At 43.7% G+C, this 18902-nt stretch overlaps 1 protein-coding gene across 1 annotated transcript in view; it reads left to right on the top strand.

The window, feature by feature from the left end:
* LOC138666737 (uncharacterized) overlaps window positions 1-14531 on the top strand; it is a 118329-nt gene extending 103798 nt beyond the window's left edge. Inside the window, exons 25-30 of the mRNA XM_069754920.1 lie at window positions 253-386; window positions 516-676; window positions 2730-3002; window positions 6465-6619; window positions 6702-6835; window positions 13427-14531. Of these exons, the coding sequence (XP_069611021.1) occupies window positions 253-386; window positions 516-676; window positions 2730-3002; window positions 6465-6619; window positions 6702-6835; window positions 13427-13601 (1032 nt within the window). The 3' untranslated portion in view covers window positions 13602-14531. The remainder of the gene's footprint in view (window positions 1-252; window positions 387-515; window positions 677-2729; window positions 3003-6464; window positions 6620-6701; window positions 6836-13426) is intronic.
* The last annotated feature ends 4371 nt before the right edge of the window (window positions 14532-18902 follow it).

The following is an 18902-nucleotide window of genomic DNA, read 5'->3' as shown; positions in this document are numbered from 1 at the left end:
AGTGACCTGACCATTGTGGCTATTGATTAACTGCGGGGTCAGTTGACTAGTAGTCGGGATGACATCCCTTCTGCTCTAGCGGTAGTGATTGAGGAAAGAATTAAAGAGTGTGTGATTGAGGAAAAAGTGAGTTCCCATAGTAAGTATGCTTTCTTTATTTCTTTCAAAATATTAGCTGCAAATTAAATTTAACATTACATGGAAAACCCATTTCAAATGATTTTTTTCTAAGCTTTTGCTATTCCATGACAGATGCCCAAAGTAGCGGTGCAGTTTCAGCCAATTACAGCAATGGTGGCTTTATTCAACCCTTTGAATGAGACGCTGAATGAATGTGTAATAGGAACATTAGGCAAAGGACTGCTGCATGGAGAGAAGACTTACAGGTAATTAAACAGAATTCAGTCTCCAGACTTTCCAAACCAGACACAAGTAATGTATTATTTTATATATCCGATCCTATAATAATGATATATGCAAACACGGTAGCTACGTAAACCTCAACTATTTCATAGATGCAAAGATGTGTTACCGGGAGACACCATTATCTACCCATTAACGTTCATTCCAACCCAAGTCGGAGAGCGGAGGCTTTATGTGCAGCTTCAGAGTGACAAGCTCGGTGTCATCAATGGATTCCAAGGCCTGGAAGTTTTATCCAGTGATATTCAAGAATGTGAGTAACACCATTTTCTGCAAAGGAATATAATAAAATAGTAACAAGACAAATTTAAAGGGAATCTGTCACCAGGATTTTGCTACCCCATCTGAGAGCAGCCTGATTTAGGAGCAGAGACCCTGATTCTAGCAATGTGTCACTTACTGGGCTGTTTGCTGCAGTTTGGATTTAATCCCTGTTTTATTTGCTGCAGATCGACCAGTTCTTTGAATGCCGAGCTCTGTATAACTCCGCCCACACCACTGATTGGCACCTTTCTGAGTACACTGTGCATAGGCAGAAAGCTGCCAGTCAGTAGTGGAGCCAGGTTACACATAGCTCATGAATATAGAGGACTATATGGCAGCAAGGTTAGTCGTCCTCTAGTGAAAAAAATCACTTTTTTATCAGCAGATGATTATTAAATCTACACCAAGCAGCAGAGTATGGGTATGTGCACATGTCATCATAAAGAGGACCTTTCACCAAATATTTCATGTTAAACTGGACACACAATGTAATAATGGCTGCAGAGTAGTATATGTCTTTTGTTTGTTTGTTTTATTTTACCTCCCTGTTGAGGAGATATTAGCAATCAATGTATTTGGCACCTAGTGAGTTAACTGTTTTAGGTCTAAGCGGGTATTATTAAATAGTTGTCACTGGGTTCATCAATTCATCTCTCTGTATGAATTGCTTTCTGATACTACCCACTTCAACTTACCAAAGCTTGAACGGAATCTCTCAGCAGATTTTTGCTACCTCATCTGAGAGCAGCATGATGTAGGCAAAGAGAAGCCGAATCCAATGATGTATCACTTAGATTACTGGGTACATCCTTTCTGACACAATCAGAGCTTTTTAGATTTAGACTGAACCAGGCTCTCCATGTACAAAGTCCATAGACAGTGAGCTGCTTATCACAGGACTATTCCAGCAATGTTAATCTCTTAATGATAAATCCTTGACAGTTAGTTAACAATAGCACACACTTTGACAAGTAACACATCCCCGAATTCTGTGTTTCAGCCTCTATCTCCAGTTGTCTTCAGATTACATAGCAAAAACCTGTGGACAGATTCCCTTTAACCAGCTGCTGAAACCCCTTTAAGACTTATCCCCCCCATTAATTTTTCATCCTTCAGTGTATCACTTTTGCCTTAAAATGCCCTTATGATTATGCGGGTGAATAAACTAATATGTAATCTGATGCGTAGAGAAACGCAGGCATCTTCAGAAAGTTCTAGTTCTGCCTAAAGAAACCAGCTCGGAATAGAGGGCTATTTGCAGAGCTCCATGGAAGAGGAAGAAAATATGTGAATGAGCTCTTTTACAGAGCTAAAGACACTATCTGATAACTACCACCTAGATCTAGGACAGGCAGATTCTCTAGAAGACAATGTTTGACCCTTTAACAAGCCTTCCAATAGTTTTAATATACAGGTTGAGTAGAACAACTGTGGATATTGGTATTTTCTAATTTCTGTCCATGTGCAATAAATACAAAATTCCCGGAACTCATCCGAGCCATTACTAAAGCACTCCTATACTCCAACGGAAAGTTTATTTTGGATTTTTATGGAAGCTAAGAGGTAAATTTTGGTACAAAATGTAGGAAGGATTGTCCTGTAACTTTATTCCATAGTTTAAGCTTGCAAACCTCTGAAGGTTGGACAGAAAGCTTCTAATTTAGTATAAATGGGATGTATTAGGTCCATTACAACTGAAGGACTAAACAAGTTCGTAACCCATATGGTAAAGGTATCAAGACTGGTATTGTATAATTGATTGAGTCATTACCATAAAAAGGTAGAAATGTTTTAATTTGAGAAAAAGTAAAAATTAAGTGACAGAAAGGAGATGGTGTTTGATGAGTGAATAGTTAGATGTATCTACACAACCACGGAGAAGTGGATAACAGTAGGGTAGAGGACATTGGCAATGTTATCGGTTCAGATCAGACTGTGTGATTAAAGCTTATTCTTTGCAGTACAGAGTATATGTCCGCCATTAAATGCAGAACTACACCTCTATTTACAGACTAATAGTAAAGAGATGTCTATGTTGGCAGGGTCCAGTCACCACTGGGAGGAATTCCATAAATGTGCAGAAGACAACTCCAGACATCAAGCTTATGATGATACCCATCTATCTCTCAGCATCCAAACATCGGATACAGTCTTATTTGGGCAAGACATACCTATTACAATGAGAGTGTCAAACCACAGCCAATTAAAGAAGAAAGTGTGTATGTTTCTCTATGCTCAGTACCTAGATGACAATGGGATTGGCTGCCCTTACTTCTGGAAAGAACAGTCTGAATTGTCTCTACAGGCAAAAGAAGGTAACTACTCAACAGGATGTAGAAATGTACTTATCGTAAGACCTTGTGCATGCCATTGTCAAACATATATGCAGACGCTACGTAAGACACGTGCATGCCATTGTCAAACATATATGCAGACGCTACTTCTCGAGCCCTGAAAATTCAAGGCAATCTGTCATCATACCCTAAGGGTATGTTCACACACAGCTGTTTTACATGGATTGTGGAGTGGATTATGGTCCAATATCCACATTAAAACAGCTTTAAATTCTCTTTCAAGTAAATTCAATGGAAACATGCAAATAGTGCCGATTTCTGCATGATAATTTTTGAGCATTAACCATTCAAATTAAAAGGAAGCTAATACTACACTCCTTGACAGAAGTTATGTAAATAAAAGCTTATAACCTGACATTAAATTCATCCATTGGTTTTATAAATTATTCTTTTGAAAGCTGAAACCCTCCGTAATGTGGTTTAGGTTAAGAAAATAAATTGTCATCAATGCAGAAATATTGATCAGTTAATGGACACAGAATGGTCAGATTTTGGCAAGACAAAAGTTTTGTCACACACAGAAAGTAATGTAATTTTCAAACAAAAAATTAACTTAAAATACAAATATATGTTGCATAACATTGGAGAATGAAGTTGTGGTGCTACTAGAGTCATAGTTAATATTTTGTGTGACTTCCATGAGCTTGAAGGACTGCATCCATGTGGTTCAACAATGATTTATACAATTTATTAATGAAGTCATCAGGAATAGCAAAGAATGCAGTCTTACATGCCTCCCAGAGTTCATCTAGATTCTTTGGTTTTGTCTTCCAAGCTTCCTCTTTCATCCTACCCCAAACATGCTCAATGATGTTCCTGTCTGGTGACTGGGCTGGCCAGTACTTGAGCACCTTGATCTTTTTTGCCTGGAGGAACCTTGTTGTAGAGATGGATGTATGAGATGGAGCACCATCCTGCTGCAGAATTTGACCCCCTTTATGATTTGGAATATAAGAGGTAGCTAATACTTCTTGATAGTTTAGGCTATTGACATTGTCTTCCACCTTGCAAATGTGTCGCACACCCCCATACTGTATGTAACCCCAGACCATGATCTTTCCACAACCATAATTAACTTTTCTGGGTGTATTTCGGATCCATACGGGCTCAGTAGGTCTCCTGCAGTATTTGCGGCTGCTGTGGTGTAATTCTACTGAAGATTCATCAGAGAAATCCACCTTCGGCCACTTTTCCAGCATCCATCTGTTTAGCAGGCTGTGGGACTTTGCAAATGCCACACGGTTTTTTATTTGCCTTTTTAGTGCTGCCTTCTGGGCACTGATTCGAGCATGGAGGCCATTTTGAGATAGAATCCGACAAACTGTTGACAAAGGGACTTGAGTTGACCAGGCCTGTTGGAGCTCTGCTGGAGTGGAAGAGGGGCTTGCTTTGGATTTTCTAACCAACAAACATTCCTCCTGAGCAGTTGTCTTGTGGGGTCTGCCAGACCTGGGCTTGGCAAACACATCTCCAGTCTCTTCAAATCTTTTTTTTAATTCTTTGTACTTGACGCTGAGACACATTAAAGGTGCCAGCCACCTCTGCAGTGGATCTGGTCTTCATCCTCTTGATAATCCAGGCTTTGGACGTAGGGTGGATTTTTGGCATGTTGTCAGAGCTCAAGTTGCAGTTCAAGTGAAGGTCTGGGGTGCTGGGTTTCTTTTTATACATGCACTCTAATTAAACGATCATTTATTGAGCACAGGTGAGGATGTAAACTAGGATTGGGTGCATTATATGACCAGGCGACAAAACTTTTGTCTTGCCAAAATCTGACCATACTGTGTCCATTAAAGGGACACTGTCACCTGAATTTGGAGGGAACAATCTTCAGGCATGGAGGCGGGGTTTTGGGGTGTTTGATTCACCCTTTCCTTACCCGCTGGCTGCATGCTGGCTGCAATATTGGATTGAAGTTCATTCTCTGTCCTCCATAGTACATGCCTGCGCAAGGCAAGATTGCCTTGTGCAGGCATGTACTACGGAGGACAGAGAATGAACTTCAATCCAATATTGCAGCCAGCATGCAGCCAGCGGGTAAGGAAAAGGTGAATCAAACACCCAAAAACCCCGCCTCCATGGCTGAAGATTGTTCCCTCCAAATTCAGGTGACAGTGTCCCTTTAACTGATCAATATTTCTGCATTGATGGCAATTTATTTTCTTAACCTAAATCACATTTCAGAGGGTTTCAGCTTTCAAAAGAATAATTTATACAACCAATGGATGAATTTAACATCAGGTTATAAGCTTTTATTTAAATAACATGGATAAGCGACATAACTTCTGTCAGGGAGTGTATGTATCGTTGTGGTGTTTTTCAGGCAACCTTGCATTTTATTCATGATCTAGTGACAGATTGCCATCAAACAGGGTTAAAGGCCATCAGAGTTGATAGAAGAAAATGTGGTAACAGCCCGTCTAAGGCCAACTACCATATTTTTGTTCCAGGGGTCCTTGGTAAAAAAAGAGCCAGCACTCAGAACAATGTAATTCAATCTGGCAGTTCAGAGGAGGGTTTTCTTTCCACAGATCAGATCTGGCCATGAAAAAAATCTCAATATGCACAAGTTTCTTCCATGGGTCGGATGAGACTCACCCATTTAAGTCTATGGGTGTGCAAAAAATAAATCGGCTCCCATACGCATCTACAGTATGAAATCCTATTATTACAAATACATTGAAATTCTTTAACATTGGAAACTGTATTTAGTCTTGTAAATGTTCAATAACTGCTGCTGTATAAAAACGGATTACATATGGATGAGAAACATGAAAAATATTGTCCAACTTTTCTGGATGAAACGGTCAAAAATTTTTTTTAGATGCTTGTGTGAACCTAAAAGTGTAAAGTTGCTGCATAAAGCGTTTATTATCTGCCGTGTCTGAGCATTTCTCGGACATTTTGGGTTCACATACGAATATCAGGCTCTTGATCCACTGGGGCTTCCTATGGCCTTCTTATGTGTAGGTCTGACCCTCCTAGATATCATAAAGTTACATTTCACAATGTTGCATTGTGACTTCATATCTATTGAATGCCAATGGGATGTCACTGTGACTCCTTACCGAACACGACCACCATGTCAGATTCAAAAAATCCAAACCTGTTGGATCCTTGGTTGTTGGTCAAGGGTTGCACATGACTTTGCCGTCATAAACCGCAATGCGGAATGTGACTGAGACTTGTAAGTAACACACTGACAAGTAAGACAGATATTTTTGTTCATGCGGCTTGTCTGAAAGTCACCATGTAGTCCATTGCTATATCTATATAAGTAATACATATGCTCACAAGTTTTAATACAGTAACTCATGTAGATGGCCAGCTCCCAAGCCTACCAAATTACATAATTTACCATTTTTCATTATAAACTAATTACTATTTCTCTATGTATTAACCACTACAATTGTCTGCCGTCAGATAACACAATGAGCGCTCAGATTCATCCTCTGGACTACGCAGTCTCTCCATCAGAAACCAATGTGGTCAGACTCATAAGCCTTGTTAAGGATGTGATCGGCATACGTTGTATAAGCAAGATGTTCATAATAAGCAAACCAAAGGTTGTGGTCCAGGTATGAAACAGATGTTGGGAATACCAATATAACACTTCAGAATGTGGACATCTCAGATATTAAATCCTCCACAATTTTTCAGATGGCAGAGGAGGCGATACAGTACTGTCTCGTCACAGTCACTGTAAGCATCACAAACCCACTGGAGGAGAATCTAGAGGACTGCTTTATAACAGTATCTGGAGAGGGCCTTATACACAAAGAAAGAGCATACAGGTAAGTGGATCTGGCCATTTTCTAAAGGGATCACAAGGAAAACATATTAAAACGGATTTTCTTGCAAAGCTGAAGCTTAGTGTCCTATTTTGCCCAATTCACAGGTTTCCATTTTTCATTTGTAGCTTATCAGCCATTGGGATGAATGGGGCAACTTAACACACCAGGGTTTCTCTTTTGATATATTTAAGGCCCAGATTCATCATTTGCAGGCCTTTTTTGTCTCGTGGTATAATTGCCATTTTTGGCACTAAATCAAAACGGCACATGCAATTCACGAATTTGGAGCAGAGCAAAAAATTTACAATTTTGTTGTCTTTAACTGCTTTTGCATCAAATGTTTGACATACTTGAAAATACACCAGGTGGGACTGGTGAAAAAGTTGCAATTGGTGAATCAGGTGAAAACATCTGAAATTGCTAAATGCCACCCATAAAGTGGAAATCAAAAAGAACAGATGAGTACATATGAAATCTATTTATATAATTGCCTTGCAATTTTTTCATTTCCTATTCTGTCAAGATTTCACCGTATCCCAGAATTCCAAGTGGAGGAAGTTCACTGACCGCCATATTGGGACACCCAAGTGATGAGTGTCTCAATATGGAAACCACTGCTGGCCTCAACCTATTGCGCGTACCAGTGGAACACCGTCGCATCACACACACACTCACGCAGCCTCTTGCGCGGTACCACCAGCGGAACACTGCCGTAAACATGCCACCGCCGGGATCAGTTGAGTCACTGACTGCCTCCATCTCTGTACAGGAGCGCATGCGCAGTTTTAATGTGACCGCCGCTATCTGTCTGCACAAAGATGGCAGCGGTCTGATTTACTGTGTGAATTCCGCGCAATAGCAGTGAATCATTCGGCTGAACCCGGCGGCAGATGCGCGCGTGTCTACAGGCAGAGGAAGCCGGTCACATTAAAGGGGTTTTCCAACTAATGAAAAGCCGGATTACTCACCGGTAATACTCTTTTAGTGAGTCCACGACAGCACCCCACTGGAGAGAGGGATCCGCCCCGCAGGAACAGGAAACCTACCGAGAAATAAAAGGGGGCGGTCCGCCTCTCCTCCTCAGTTGTGATTTCAGAGTACCCGGAGGACTCCGGCTACGACAGTATTAGGCAAATATAATTTATTTCATTTTCAAACTTATTTGCTCATGTATGATTAAAAGAATTTTACTCAATAGTAAGTACTGTATTAATATAGGGAGGGATGTAAGAGGGTGCTGTCGTGGACTCACTAAAAGAATATTACCGGTGAGTAATCCGGCTTTTTCCCTTTCGCCACGACAGCACCCCACTGGAGATCTTACAGAGACCATCACCTAGGGGGGGACCACCGTGCTGAGGACAGTCCTGCCAAAGTCTAGGTCAGAAGTTGACGATAGGTCAAGCCTATAGTGATTATAGAATGTAGAGGGATTTGACCAAGTTGCCGCCTTACATATAGTCTCAATTGGGACCTCTCCCCTTTCTGCCCAGGAGGATGCCATAGCTCTGGTAGAGTGCGCTGTTATGCCTTCCGGAGGGTTTTCTTTACTCGCGGAATAGGCCAGTCTGATAGACTCTCTGATCCACCGGGATAACGTGCTTTTCGTTATTCCATGACCCTTGTTGTGACCCTGGAAGGAAATAAACAGAGCCCTACACTGTCGCCAGCTACAGGTTCTTTCAATGTACTTTAACACTACTCTTTTAACATCTAGAGTGTGGTACTTTTGTTCTTCAGGAGTGGAAGGATTACTGAAGAAAGTGGGCAAGATTATTTCCTGAGACCTATGGAATGTCTTAGCTACTTTGGGAAGGTAGGAAGGGTCTGGTTTAAGGACCAACTTATCCTGAAAAGTTAGCAGGAAAGGTGGATCTATAGAGAGTGCTTGGATGTCACTGATTCTCCTGGCTGAAGTCAGTGCTACCAAGAGGGCCGTTTTTAGCGATAGGATCTTGATTGGTATTGAATCTATTGGTTCGAATGGAGAGTCTGTTAGGGCTTGTAAAACTAAGTTTAGATCTCAGGGAGGAACTCTAGGTATATTAACTGGATTTATCCGTTCACAGGCTGTAATAAATCGGGATACCCATCTATTCCCCGCAATGTTATGGCCATAGAGAGCTCCTAGTGCTGAAACATGAACTTTTAAGGTGTTTGCAGTTAAACCTAGTTCTCTCCCTTTTTGAAGAAATTCCAGGATAGACTGTATCGGAATTTCTGACGTGTTTGAAGATGTATGGAATTGTAGGAATTTCTTCCATATTTTTGTGTAAATTTTTGTAGTGGAAGGTTTTCTACTCTGGAGGAGCGTGTTTATCAATCCCTCCAAGAACCCCCTTGATTTTAGCATCTGCCTCTCAAATTCCAGGCTGTGAGATGTAGACTGTCCACTTGAGGGTGGAAAAACGGACCCTGGAAGAGAAGATTGGGTGTTGAGGGGAGGACCCAAGGATCTGAGACCGACATGGTTTGCAGCCACGAGAACCATGGTCTCTTGGGCCAGAATGGAGCTATTAGTATCACCCTCGCTCCTTCGGTTCTGATTTTGCGAATGACTTGGGGTAATGGTATGATCGGCGGAAAAGCATATGCTAGACTGAACTGCCAAGGGGCTTGGAGAGCGTCCAGAATGTCCGGATGATCCGCTAGAGATAGGGAGGCAAATTTCCTGACTTTTTTGTTTCTCCTTGTGGCGAAGAGATCTACTTGAGGTTGACCCCATAGGAATACTATATCTTGAAAAATCTGCTGGTTTAGGCACCACTCTCCTTGTTTCAAGGTGTGTCGACTTAAGAAGTCTGCCTGCTGGTTGTTTTCCCCTCTTATGTGCAGTGCAGTAAGGGATGTTAGGTGATTTTCTGCTAGATTCAGGATTTCTGTAGCAGAAGACATCAGAGTCTCTGATCGCGTGCCTCCTTGCCTGTTTAGATACGCCACTGTGGTGGTGTTGTCGGAAAGGATTCTGACGTCTTTCCCTCGTAGCTGTGGGAGAAAATGGCATAAGGCATATTTTACTGCATTTAATTCTTTAACATTAGAAGAGTAGCAGCTTTCCTCCATGTTCCATAACCCTTGGCAAAAATAATTCCCCATATGAGCGCCCCATCCATGAGGACTGGCGTCCGTGGTTGTGGTATGAGATGGCGTTATTATCCATGGAACACCACTCATTAAATGGTCTGAATTCAGCCACCACGTTAAGGAAGTTAAAACTTCCTGAGATAAGGTTATTTTCACATTTAGGTGACCAGATAACCGTCTATCTTCTTGTAAAATCTGGTGTTGCAGTGTACGGGTATGATGTTGAGCCCATTTTACCGCAGGTATACAAGAGATAAGGGATCCTAGTAAGGACATAGCTTGTCTTAGGGATATACGTGGATTGTTTATCGCCGCTAGGACTTTGCGTTTGACCAGTAGTATTTTTACCTGAGGCAGGAGACACTTTTGAGATACGGAGTCTAGATGGAACCCCAAGAACGCCTGACAGGATAGCGGAGTGAGTCTGGATTTGTTGGTATTGATTATCCAGCCTAGATCCTGTAGAGAGGAAATTGCATGAGCCAAACGATCAGCACATTGAGTAACTGAATTTCCAATGACCAAAAAGTCATCCAGATAGGGAACAATTAAGGTTTCTTTTTGGCGAAGGTAGGCCATCACCTCTAGCATTATCTTGGTGAAGATCCTCGGTGCTGTTGAAAGGCCGAAGGGCATGGCTGTATATTGGAAATGATGAATCTCGCCGTTGATTGTCACTGCTACTCTGAGGTACTTTTGGTATCTGTCATGGATAGGGAGATGATAATAAGCATCTTTCAAATCAATGCCCCCCATCATACAGTTTGGAAAGAGGAGTTTTATAGTGGATCTAATGGATTCCATCTTAAATGTATGGTTTTTAACAAATGAATTGAGCTTTTTAAGGTTTATGATGGTCCTGAAAGAACCGTCGGGTTTAGAAATCAGGAATAAGGGAGAGTAGAATCCTCTGCCTTCCTGTCCCTCGGGGACTTGGACTAAAACCCGCTTTGATGATAGGGTTTGAATTTCTAGCTCTAGAGCCTGCTGTTGTGCGGGCGAGCTGAGGGATGTTATAATATATGACTCGTGGGGAACACGAGAGAATTGTAGTTTAATTCCATCTCGGATGATGTTTAAAACCCACGAGCTAGATGTTACTTTTTCCCATTGGGTGGCGAAAAATTTCAGTCTGCCCCCTACTGGTATATCCTCAGAATTTATTGTCTTTTGGGGGGTTGGGTCTTCTAAACATGGTACCTCTTTGCCTGTCCTCTTTAGCAGTCCATGTTGTAGACCTATCCGTTTGCCTCCTTTTACCAAACGGTCTCCTCTTAAAGGCTCTCCTGTAAAAGGGAATAGAGGAATCAGGGAAAGCTTTCTTCCTGTCCTTTGCCTTTTTGAGTATCTCATCTAAGGTTTTACCAAAGAGGTACTCACCCTCGCATGGGATTGCGCATATTTTGGATTTAGACTGCGCGTCCCCTTTCCAACTTTTCATCCAAAGTGCGCGTCTTGCATTGTTCACAAGACCTGCGGATCTCGCTGCTAACCGAAGAGAGTCGGCAGATGCGTCCGCCATAAAAGCTGCTGCTCCACGTATTAAGGGGATGGCCGCTCGAAGTTTCTCTCTTGAAACTTTATTTTCGATCTGCTGGTCCAACTTATCAATCCAAATGATCATTGACCGGGCAGCGCAGGTGCTGGCTACTGCAGGTTTAAAAATTCCTGTAGCCGCTTCCCAAGATCGTTTAAGGGATGATTCAGCTTTACGATCTAATGGATCGACCAGAAGTCCCGCATCCTCCACAGGCAGAGTGGATTGCTTGGAGGTAGAAGCTACGGCTGCATCGACCTTAGGAACTTTGGTCCATGTAAGGAGCTCCTCATCACTAAACGGATATTTACGTTTAGACGCGGAGGGCAAAAAGCTTCTTTGATCCTGCTTCTCCCACTCTCTTTTAATTAATGCTTTCACTGCTGGTATAACCGGAAAACATCTCCTCTTTCTCTCTGCCAAACCCGCAAACATAATTTCCTGCGTGGTTTGCGCACCCTTTACCTCCTCACACCCCATGGTATTGCGGATTGACTTTACCAAGTTGTCCACACTGTCTAAGGGGAAACATGAACGCCCCTCGATTTCTGATGAGGAAGATGATGATGATAGGGAGGCTTCTGACAGTACAGTCTGGTCACTTTCGGAGTCTCACATGTGTTGGTGTTTTGGACTTGGCTTTACGCGGTTTTTCCTGGGTCATATTTTTTAGCTCCTCTCTAATAATGGCCCGTAAGTCCGTAACGGACACTGTCGCTCCCTGAGTTGTTTCCTTAAAACAGTTCTTGCACAGTTTTTTGGGGTATGAGTCCGGAATGGGCTGGCTACACAAGGCACATTCCTTATGTTTGGACTTTTGTCATTTTTTAGACTGGGCGTAATAAGTAGCGAGACAGAGAGAAAAGAGAGAAATAGGGAGACAACGTCCGCTTAATAGGCAGAGTTTTAACATTCACCCAGTGAAGCGAATAGTACCGGATCAGAAGGCCGAGATCCTGTTCTGGGACCGTCACTCTTACGAGCGGACTCCGAGGATCCTTTGGTGTGATCTTTGGTGGGGGGCACTGGATCTCCAGCTGTGGGGTCCATGGCACCTGGGGATGACATCTCTGCATCGCCGCATTATTGTTTCTGGGCGTTTTTAAATAGTGCACCCTTTTCCCCTTTTTTTTTCCCCGCTGCGCAATGCGCATGCGCGGGTCGTCGCTGGCTCCCCCGCCCCAGATCCGGCCTAGGCGCCCCGGAAGTGACTCCTTCAGTTCCGGGGTAGCCAGTATTGCGGCGGTCGGAGCATGCGCGGTCCGGGGTTCAGCGCCGCACCGCAATGGAGATTATCTTACCCGGCTCCTGGCCGCACCGCACTCAGAAGACGCCGGGCGGCCCTCCCCAGACCCGGCCGTCTGCTCGATCCACCAGCCGAGGTGGGAGCCGTCTAACGGAACTCCCCCGACGCTGCTTCTGAGCTGCAGCCCCTGCCGTTCTCACGGACACCGCACAGGCGGCATGCTAGCCCAGGTATGTTGTAGTCGTCCTGTCGTTCCTGGATTGTTCCCGCAGGAACAGGAAACCTAAACTGAGGAGAGGCGGATCGCCCCCTTTTATTTCTCGGTAGGTTTCCTGTTCCTGCGGGGCGGATCCCTCTCTCCAGTGGGGTGCTGTCGTGGCGAAAGGGAAAAGTTCATTTTAAAAATTGATTGTGTCTGACCGTGTACAGAGCATAGCACATCTCCTGGGCAGGGGAGGAAGCAAAAGATAATACTGACATTATAGCAGGAGATCACAGTAAATTCATTTTGTGAGGTAAAATATTTCACGGACTTTAAAAAAAAAAAAAAAAAAACAGTAGGTAGGTCCAGACCACTACAGCCTTCGTTGCAGCGACAGTTTCTTACTTGGTGTCACCTACATGCATCGTTATTGATTCTCATTTACCATTTTCTAACAGCTTTCTTTGTCTGACAATATCCTCTTAACATTTCCTACAATTTTTTTGGTCTGTTCTTATTTAGATGTGAAACTATTGACCCAAACACCAATGGTCGCTACACCATCTATTTTTCACCAAGCCAAAGTGGTGCCCGAAAACTACATGTCAAATTTGGGTGCAGACAGTTCCGTGATGTGATAAGCAGCCATGTTATAGATGTTCTCCCAGCGAATATTCTGTCCTTCAAGAGAGGATGAAAAGGACCCAAGTACAGCCAATATTTTATATAAGCTTTTACAATATATCCCTGGACCGAAGCTGCTGTATGTACCTTCCAATGTACATCCATCCATGGCACTGAACCACCTGACCTCTCGATATTTACATATTCAATGGTAAACTAATAGTTTAGTGGCATTTAATTTTGTGTGTAGAAATCTCAGTAAAACTGCATATTTATTCATTTTACAAAATCGCGGCACAAAAAATATGTTTTTTAGGGTATGGCCAGTAAGTGCAGTGATGGCATGAACAAAGCACCAACCACTCGCTGCGTGGTTTGAAACAAAACTGTGTGGCAATCTTGATGGGTGTCGTTGTGGCCAAATGCGGCCAGCCACAGCATCTGAACCTTAGGGTATGTACACAAATCTATTCCAGGCAGATTCCGCCTGGGACCCGCCTGATAAAGTGCTAAAGAAAAGCCAAAAAGTAGGAACATATACACAACAAAGTAAAATAGGGATAAGCGAGTATGCTCTTTACTCGAGATTTCCGAGCATGCTCGGGTGTTCTCCGAGTATCTTGGGCGTGCTCGGAGATTTAGTTTGTGTCGCCGCAGCTGCATGATTTGTGTCCGCTAAGTTTTTCCTGGAAAAGTTGCCTCAAGTTTTCAAATGGTATATTTTAAGATTGAGCGGCTTCCAAGCTTGGAAGCCACCAAGATCAATCGTCAAGCCATTTTTTTTTTTAACCACTCTGCGTCTTTGGAAGCATGAAGTGGTTAAAAGAAGTTCACAAGGACTGAACATATGCACAGCAAGTCGTCTATTTATTAATGATTTTCTATGGTATGACTATCTGGATTAAAGGGATAATTATTCAAAGTTTGAAAATTGCAAATTTTTACATTTCTGTCAAATTTCTGGTATGTTTTGTGCCAATTTATAAAAAAAAATATCAGCATTATTTGTTGAAGTGTTCCAGAGTTATTACCATATAAAGTAACACTGGTCAGATTTCAAAAATTGGGCCCGGTCACTAAGGTGTTAAGAATATTTACATGTTTCCTCGCTTAATTTCTCCTTTCTGATGTTCGTGCTGCAGCTGCTCTGGCTTCATTAGTGCCAGGAACTCCATGTTCCACACACGTTCAGGTGAGCTGACTAACCTTGGTGTTTTACCATTGATAAAACCACTTGTTTCCCAATAACACAGTGTAAACATACTGCCGATCACCCGCCGAAAACGCAAACTCATTTGTTGGTTGACTTTAATTTTCGGTTTGCTCATGAGACCATCAACCTCGGAAGCTACCGTAATTGTCCTGTGTAAACAGAACCTACGCTACCAAGACACACAGCAGCCTATGCGCACTGAACCATCTATTACTGATCGTTCAGTGCAAAGCTGAAGCGGAGCCCGCCTGTTTAAGCAGGCAATGAAGCAATAGCTGACGGGATAACGCTGCAATATCATTTCATGTAAACACAACCATAGGCTACATGCAGATGCAGTTTTACAAGGTGGTCAAAAACTGCCTCCAAAGTTTTTCGAGTGCAAACCTCTTAGGGAGTATTTTTGTTTTTTTTAAATTTTGCTTCCTGAAAAATTTTGGAACTTTTTTTTTCCCAGAATCATTTTTTTTTAGCCTTTTGATTGGACGGTGCATTGTTTGTTGCGGATTCTATCAAGAACTGCTTCGCGTTCTGTGTACTTTATTTTTCTCACCAGAACATTTTCAAATCCTGAAGCGGAAAAAAAAAACTTTCAAGATAATGAATATATGAACAGCAAATTGGTTTTACAAAATTAATGAATACACAAAGCCATGTTAGTGATTTCTCAGGGGTTTTAAAGAACAAACCCCCTAACAAAAAAAAAAAAAATTATGCTGCCCTAAGCATACGCAGAAATTCTAGGTAAGATATAGGTCAGTGTAAAGAGAGCCTGTCGGTTTTCACATTAGTTATGGTTAAGAAAACAAATCTTCTGACAAGTTCCCTTTAATATTAGGAATCCCTCTCTCTAAATTGAAAATCATAATTTCAAAAATAATATACCCGAGTATAAGCCGACCCGAGTATAAGCCGACCCCCTAATTTTGCCACAAAAAACTGGGAAAACTTAATGACTCGAGTATAAGCCTAGGGTGGAAAATGCAGCAGCTACCGGTAAATGTCAAAAATAAAAATAGATACCAATAAAAGTAAAATTAATTGAGATATCAGTTGGTTAAGCGTTTTTGAATATCCATATTGAATCAGGAGCCCCATATAATGCTCCATACAGTTCATGATGGGCCCCATAAAATGCTCCATATTAAAATATGCCCCATATACCGTAATGCTGCACAAATGCGGATTATGGCCCCATAAGATGCTCCATAGAGATATTTGCCCCCATACAATGCTGCACAAATGCTGATTATGGCGCCATAAGATGCTCCATAGACACATTTGCCCCGTATAATGCTGCCCAAATGCTGATTATGGCCCCATAAGATGCTTCATAGAGATATTTGCCTCCATATAATGCTGCACATGGCCCCATAAGATACTCCATAGAAACATTTGTCCCATATGCGATTGCTGCGATAAAAAATAAAATAAATAAATAATCACATACTCACCTCTCGTCGCTCAGGCCCCCGGCACTTGCTATAGTCCACCGCTGGGCGACACTCTGTCTTCCTCTGCACTGACTGTTCAGGCAGAGGGTGGTGCACACACTAATCGCGTCATCGTGCCCTCTGACCTGAGCGTCACTGCAGAGGATACGGAAGACAGAGCAGCGCCGACGGTTGAACGGGGGACAGGTAAATATGCCCCCGTTATACTCACCTACTCCTGGCGCGGTCCCTGCACGTCCCTGGTTCTCCGGGCGCCGGCAGCTTCTTCCTGTATTGAGCGGTCACTGATACCACTCATTACAGTAATGAATATGCGGCTCCACCCCTATGGAAGCGGAGTAGGGTCCATATTCATTACTGTAATGAGCGGTACCATGTGACCACTCACTACAGGAAGCAGCTGTCAGCGCCCGGAGAACCAGGGACCTGCAGGGACCGCGCCGGGAGCAGGTATGATTACACAGCCCCTGCCGACCTCTGGGAATGACTAGAGTATAAGCCGAGAGGGGCAATTTCAGGCAGAAATTCTCGGCTTATACTCGAGTATATACGGTAAGTTGTTATAAGTTATTCCCTAAATGACTTTTTGCCCTCCCCAAATGTGCATGTTATTTCAGTAATTAGCCACAATAAAAGTCCTGGTTTTGAAGAGCAGAAGAGGCAAAAAGAAATAAATAATGTGTAGCTTTTCTTCAGATAAGTTTTAGTCAAACCCATCTGTCTTGCAGTGGAAAGGACAAGATGCAGAGAGTGACCACTTTATCTTTTGTTATCTTCTAAAGGCCCCTTCACATTAAGCGGCGCTGCAGCGATACCGACAACGATCCGGATCGCTGCAGCGTCGCTGTTTGGTCGCTGGAGAGCTGTCACACAGACAGCTCTCCAGCGACCAACGATGCCGGTAACCAGGGTAAACATCGGGTTACTAAGCGCAGGGCCGCGCTTAGTAACCCGATGTTTACCCTGGTTACCATCCTAAAAGTAAAAAAAAAACAAACAGTACATACTTACCTACCGCTGTCTGTCCCCGGTGCTGTGCTTCTCTGTACTCCTCCTGCACTGGCTGTGAGCACAGCGGCCGGAAAGCACAGCGGTGACGTCACCGCTCTGCTTTCCGGCTGACCGACGCTCACAGCCAGTACAGGAGGAGTGCAGAGCACAGCGCCGGGGACAGACAGCGGTAGTATGTAGTGTTTTTTTTTTTTTACTTTTACGCTGGTAACCAGGGTAAACATCGGGTTACTAAGCGCGGCCCTGCGCTTAGTTACCCGATGTTTACCCTGGTTACCAGTGAAGACATTGCTGGATCGGTGTCACACACGCCGATCCAGCGATGTCCACGGGAGATCCAGCGACGAAATAGGGATTTTTGTGTGTACTCACCGTAAAATCCTTTTCTCCGAGCCACTCATTGGGGGACACAGGACCATGGGTTATGCTGCTGTCACTAGGAGGCTGACACTAAGCTGAGACAAAAAAGGGTTAGCTCCTCCCCTGCAGTATACACCCTCATGCTGGCATCCAGAGACCCAGTTAAGTGCAAAAGCAGTAGGATAACGAGAACAATATATCAAAAAACATTGGAACATAACATGTCAAACAACAGTCAAAGACTAAAAAAAAAGATAACTAGCCGTAAGGCTACCAGGGTGGGTGCTGTGTCCCCCAATGAGTGGCTCGGAGAAAAGGATTTTACGGTGAGTACACACAAAAATCCCTATTTCTCCTTCGCCTCATTGGGGGACACAGGACCATGGGACGTCCCAAAGCAGTCCCTGGGAGGGAAACAATACAACCAAATAACTCCGTGTACCATCTGACTACAGGTGCGCAACGGCCGCTTGCAGGATGCGCCTGCCAAGGGCCGCGTCCGCAGAGGATTGGATGTGAACATTGTAATGCTTCGTGAACGTGTGTAGGCTGGACCACGTTGCGGCCTTGCAAACCTGCTCCGCTGATGCCTGGTGCCGGATGGCCCAGGAAGCACCCATCGACCGAGTGGAGTGAGCTCTAATCCCCGCCGGGATAGGACTGCCCCTGACCCGATAGGATTCCTGGATAGCAGATCGGATCCATCTGGCTATCGTGGATTTAGACGCAGCCAAACCCTTTCTGTGACCCTCCGGGAGCACGAAAAGGGCGTCCGATTTTCTGAAGTGCACCGTTCTGGAAATGTACTTCCTGAGGGCCCGTACCACGTCCAGAGTATGGAGAGCCTTCTCGACCCTATGTTTGGGCTGCGGACAAAAGGAGGGAAGAATGATGTCCTCGTTAAGGTGGAAAGATGAGACCACCTTTGGAAGAAACGCCGGAGAAGGACGTAGGACTACCTTGTCCTGATGAAAGGCAAGGAAAGGTGCCCGGCAGGATAGAGCGGCGAGCTCTGAAACCCTTCTGATGGACGTCACCGCTACCAGGAAGGCAACCTTCCAAGAGAGAACAGAGAGCGGAACGTCCTGAAGGGGTTCGAAAGGCGGTTCCTGGAGAACCCCCAGGACCAAGTTGAGATCCCAGGTCTCCAACGGCATCCTGTAGGGAGGAACAACGTGGGAGACTCCCTGAATGAAAGTCTTGACCTGAAGGTTGGTGGCGATCCTACGCTGGAACAGCACGGATAAGGCTGAGATCTGACCTTTAAGAGAGCTCAGGGCCAAACCGGAATCCAGACCGGACTGAAGGAAATTCAGGATACAAGGGATGGAGAACC

This window comes from Ranitomeya imitator, chromosome 2 (assembly GCF_032444005.1).
Source record: "Ranitomeya imitator isolate aRanImi1 chromosome 2, aRanImi1.pri, whole genome shotgun sequence".
Lineage (NCBI taxonomy): Eukaryota > Metazoa > Chordata > Amphibia > Anura > Dendrobatidae > Ranitomeya > Ranitomeya imitator.
This window is presented reverse-complemented; position numbering and strand designations above follow the sequence as displayed.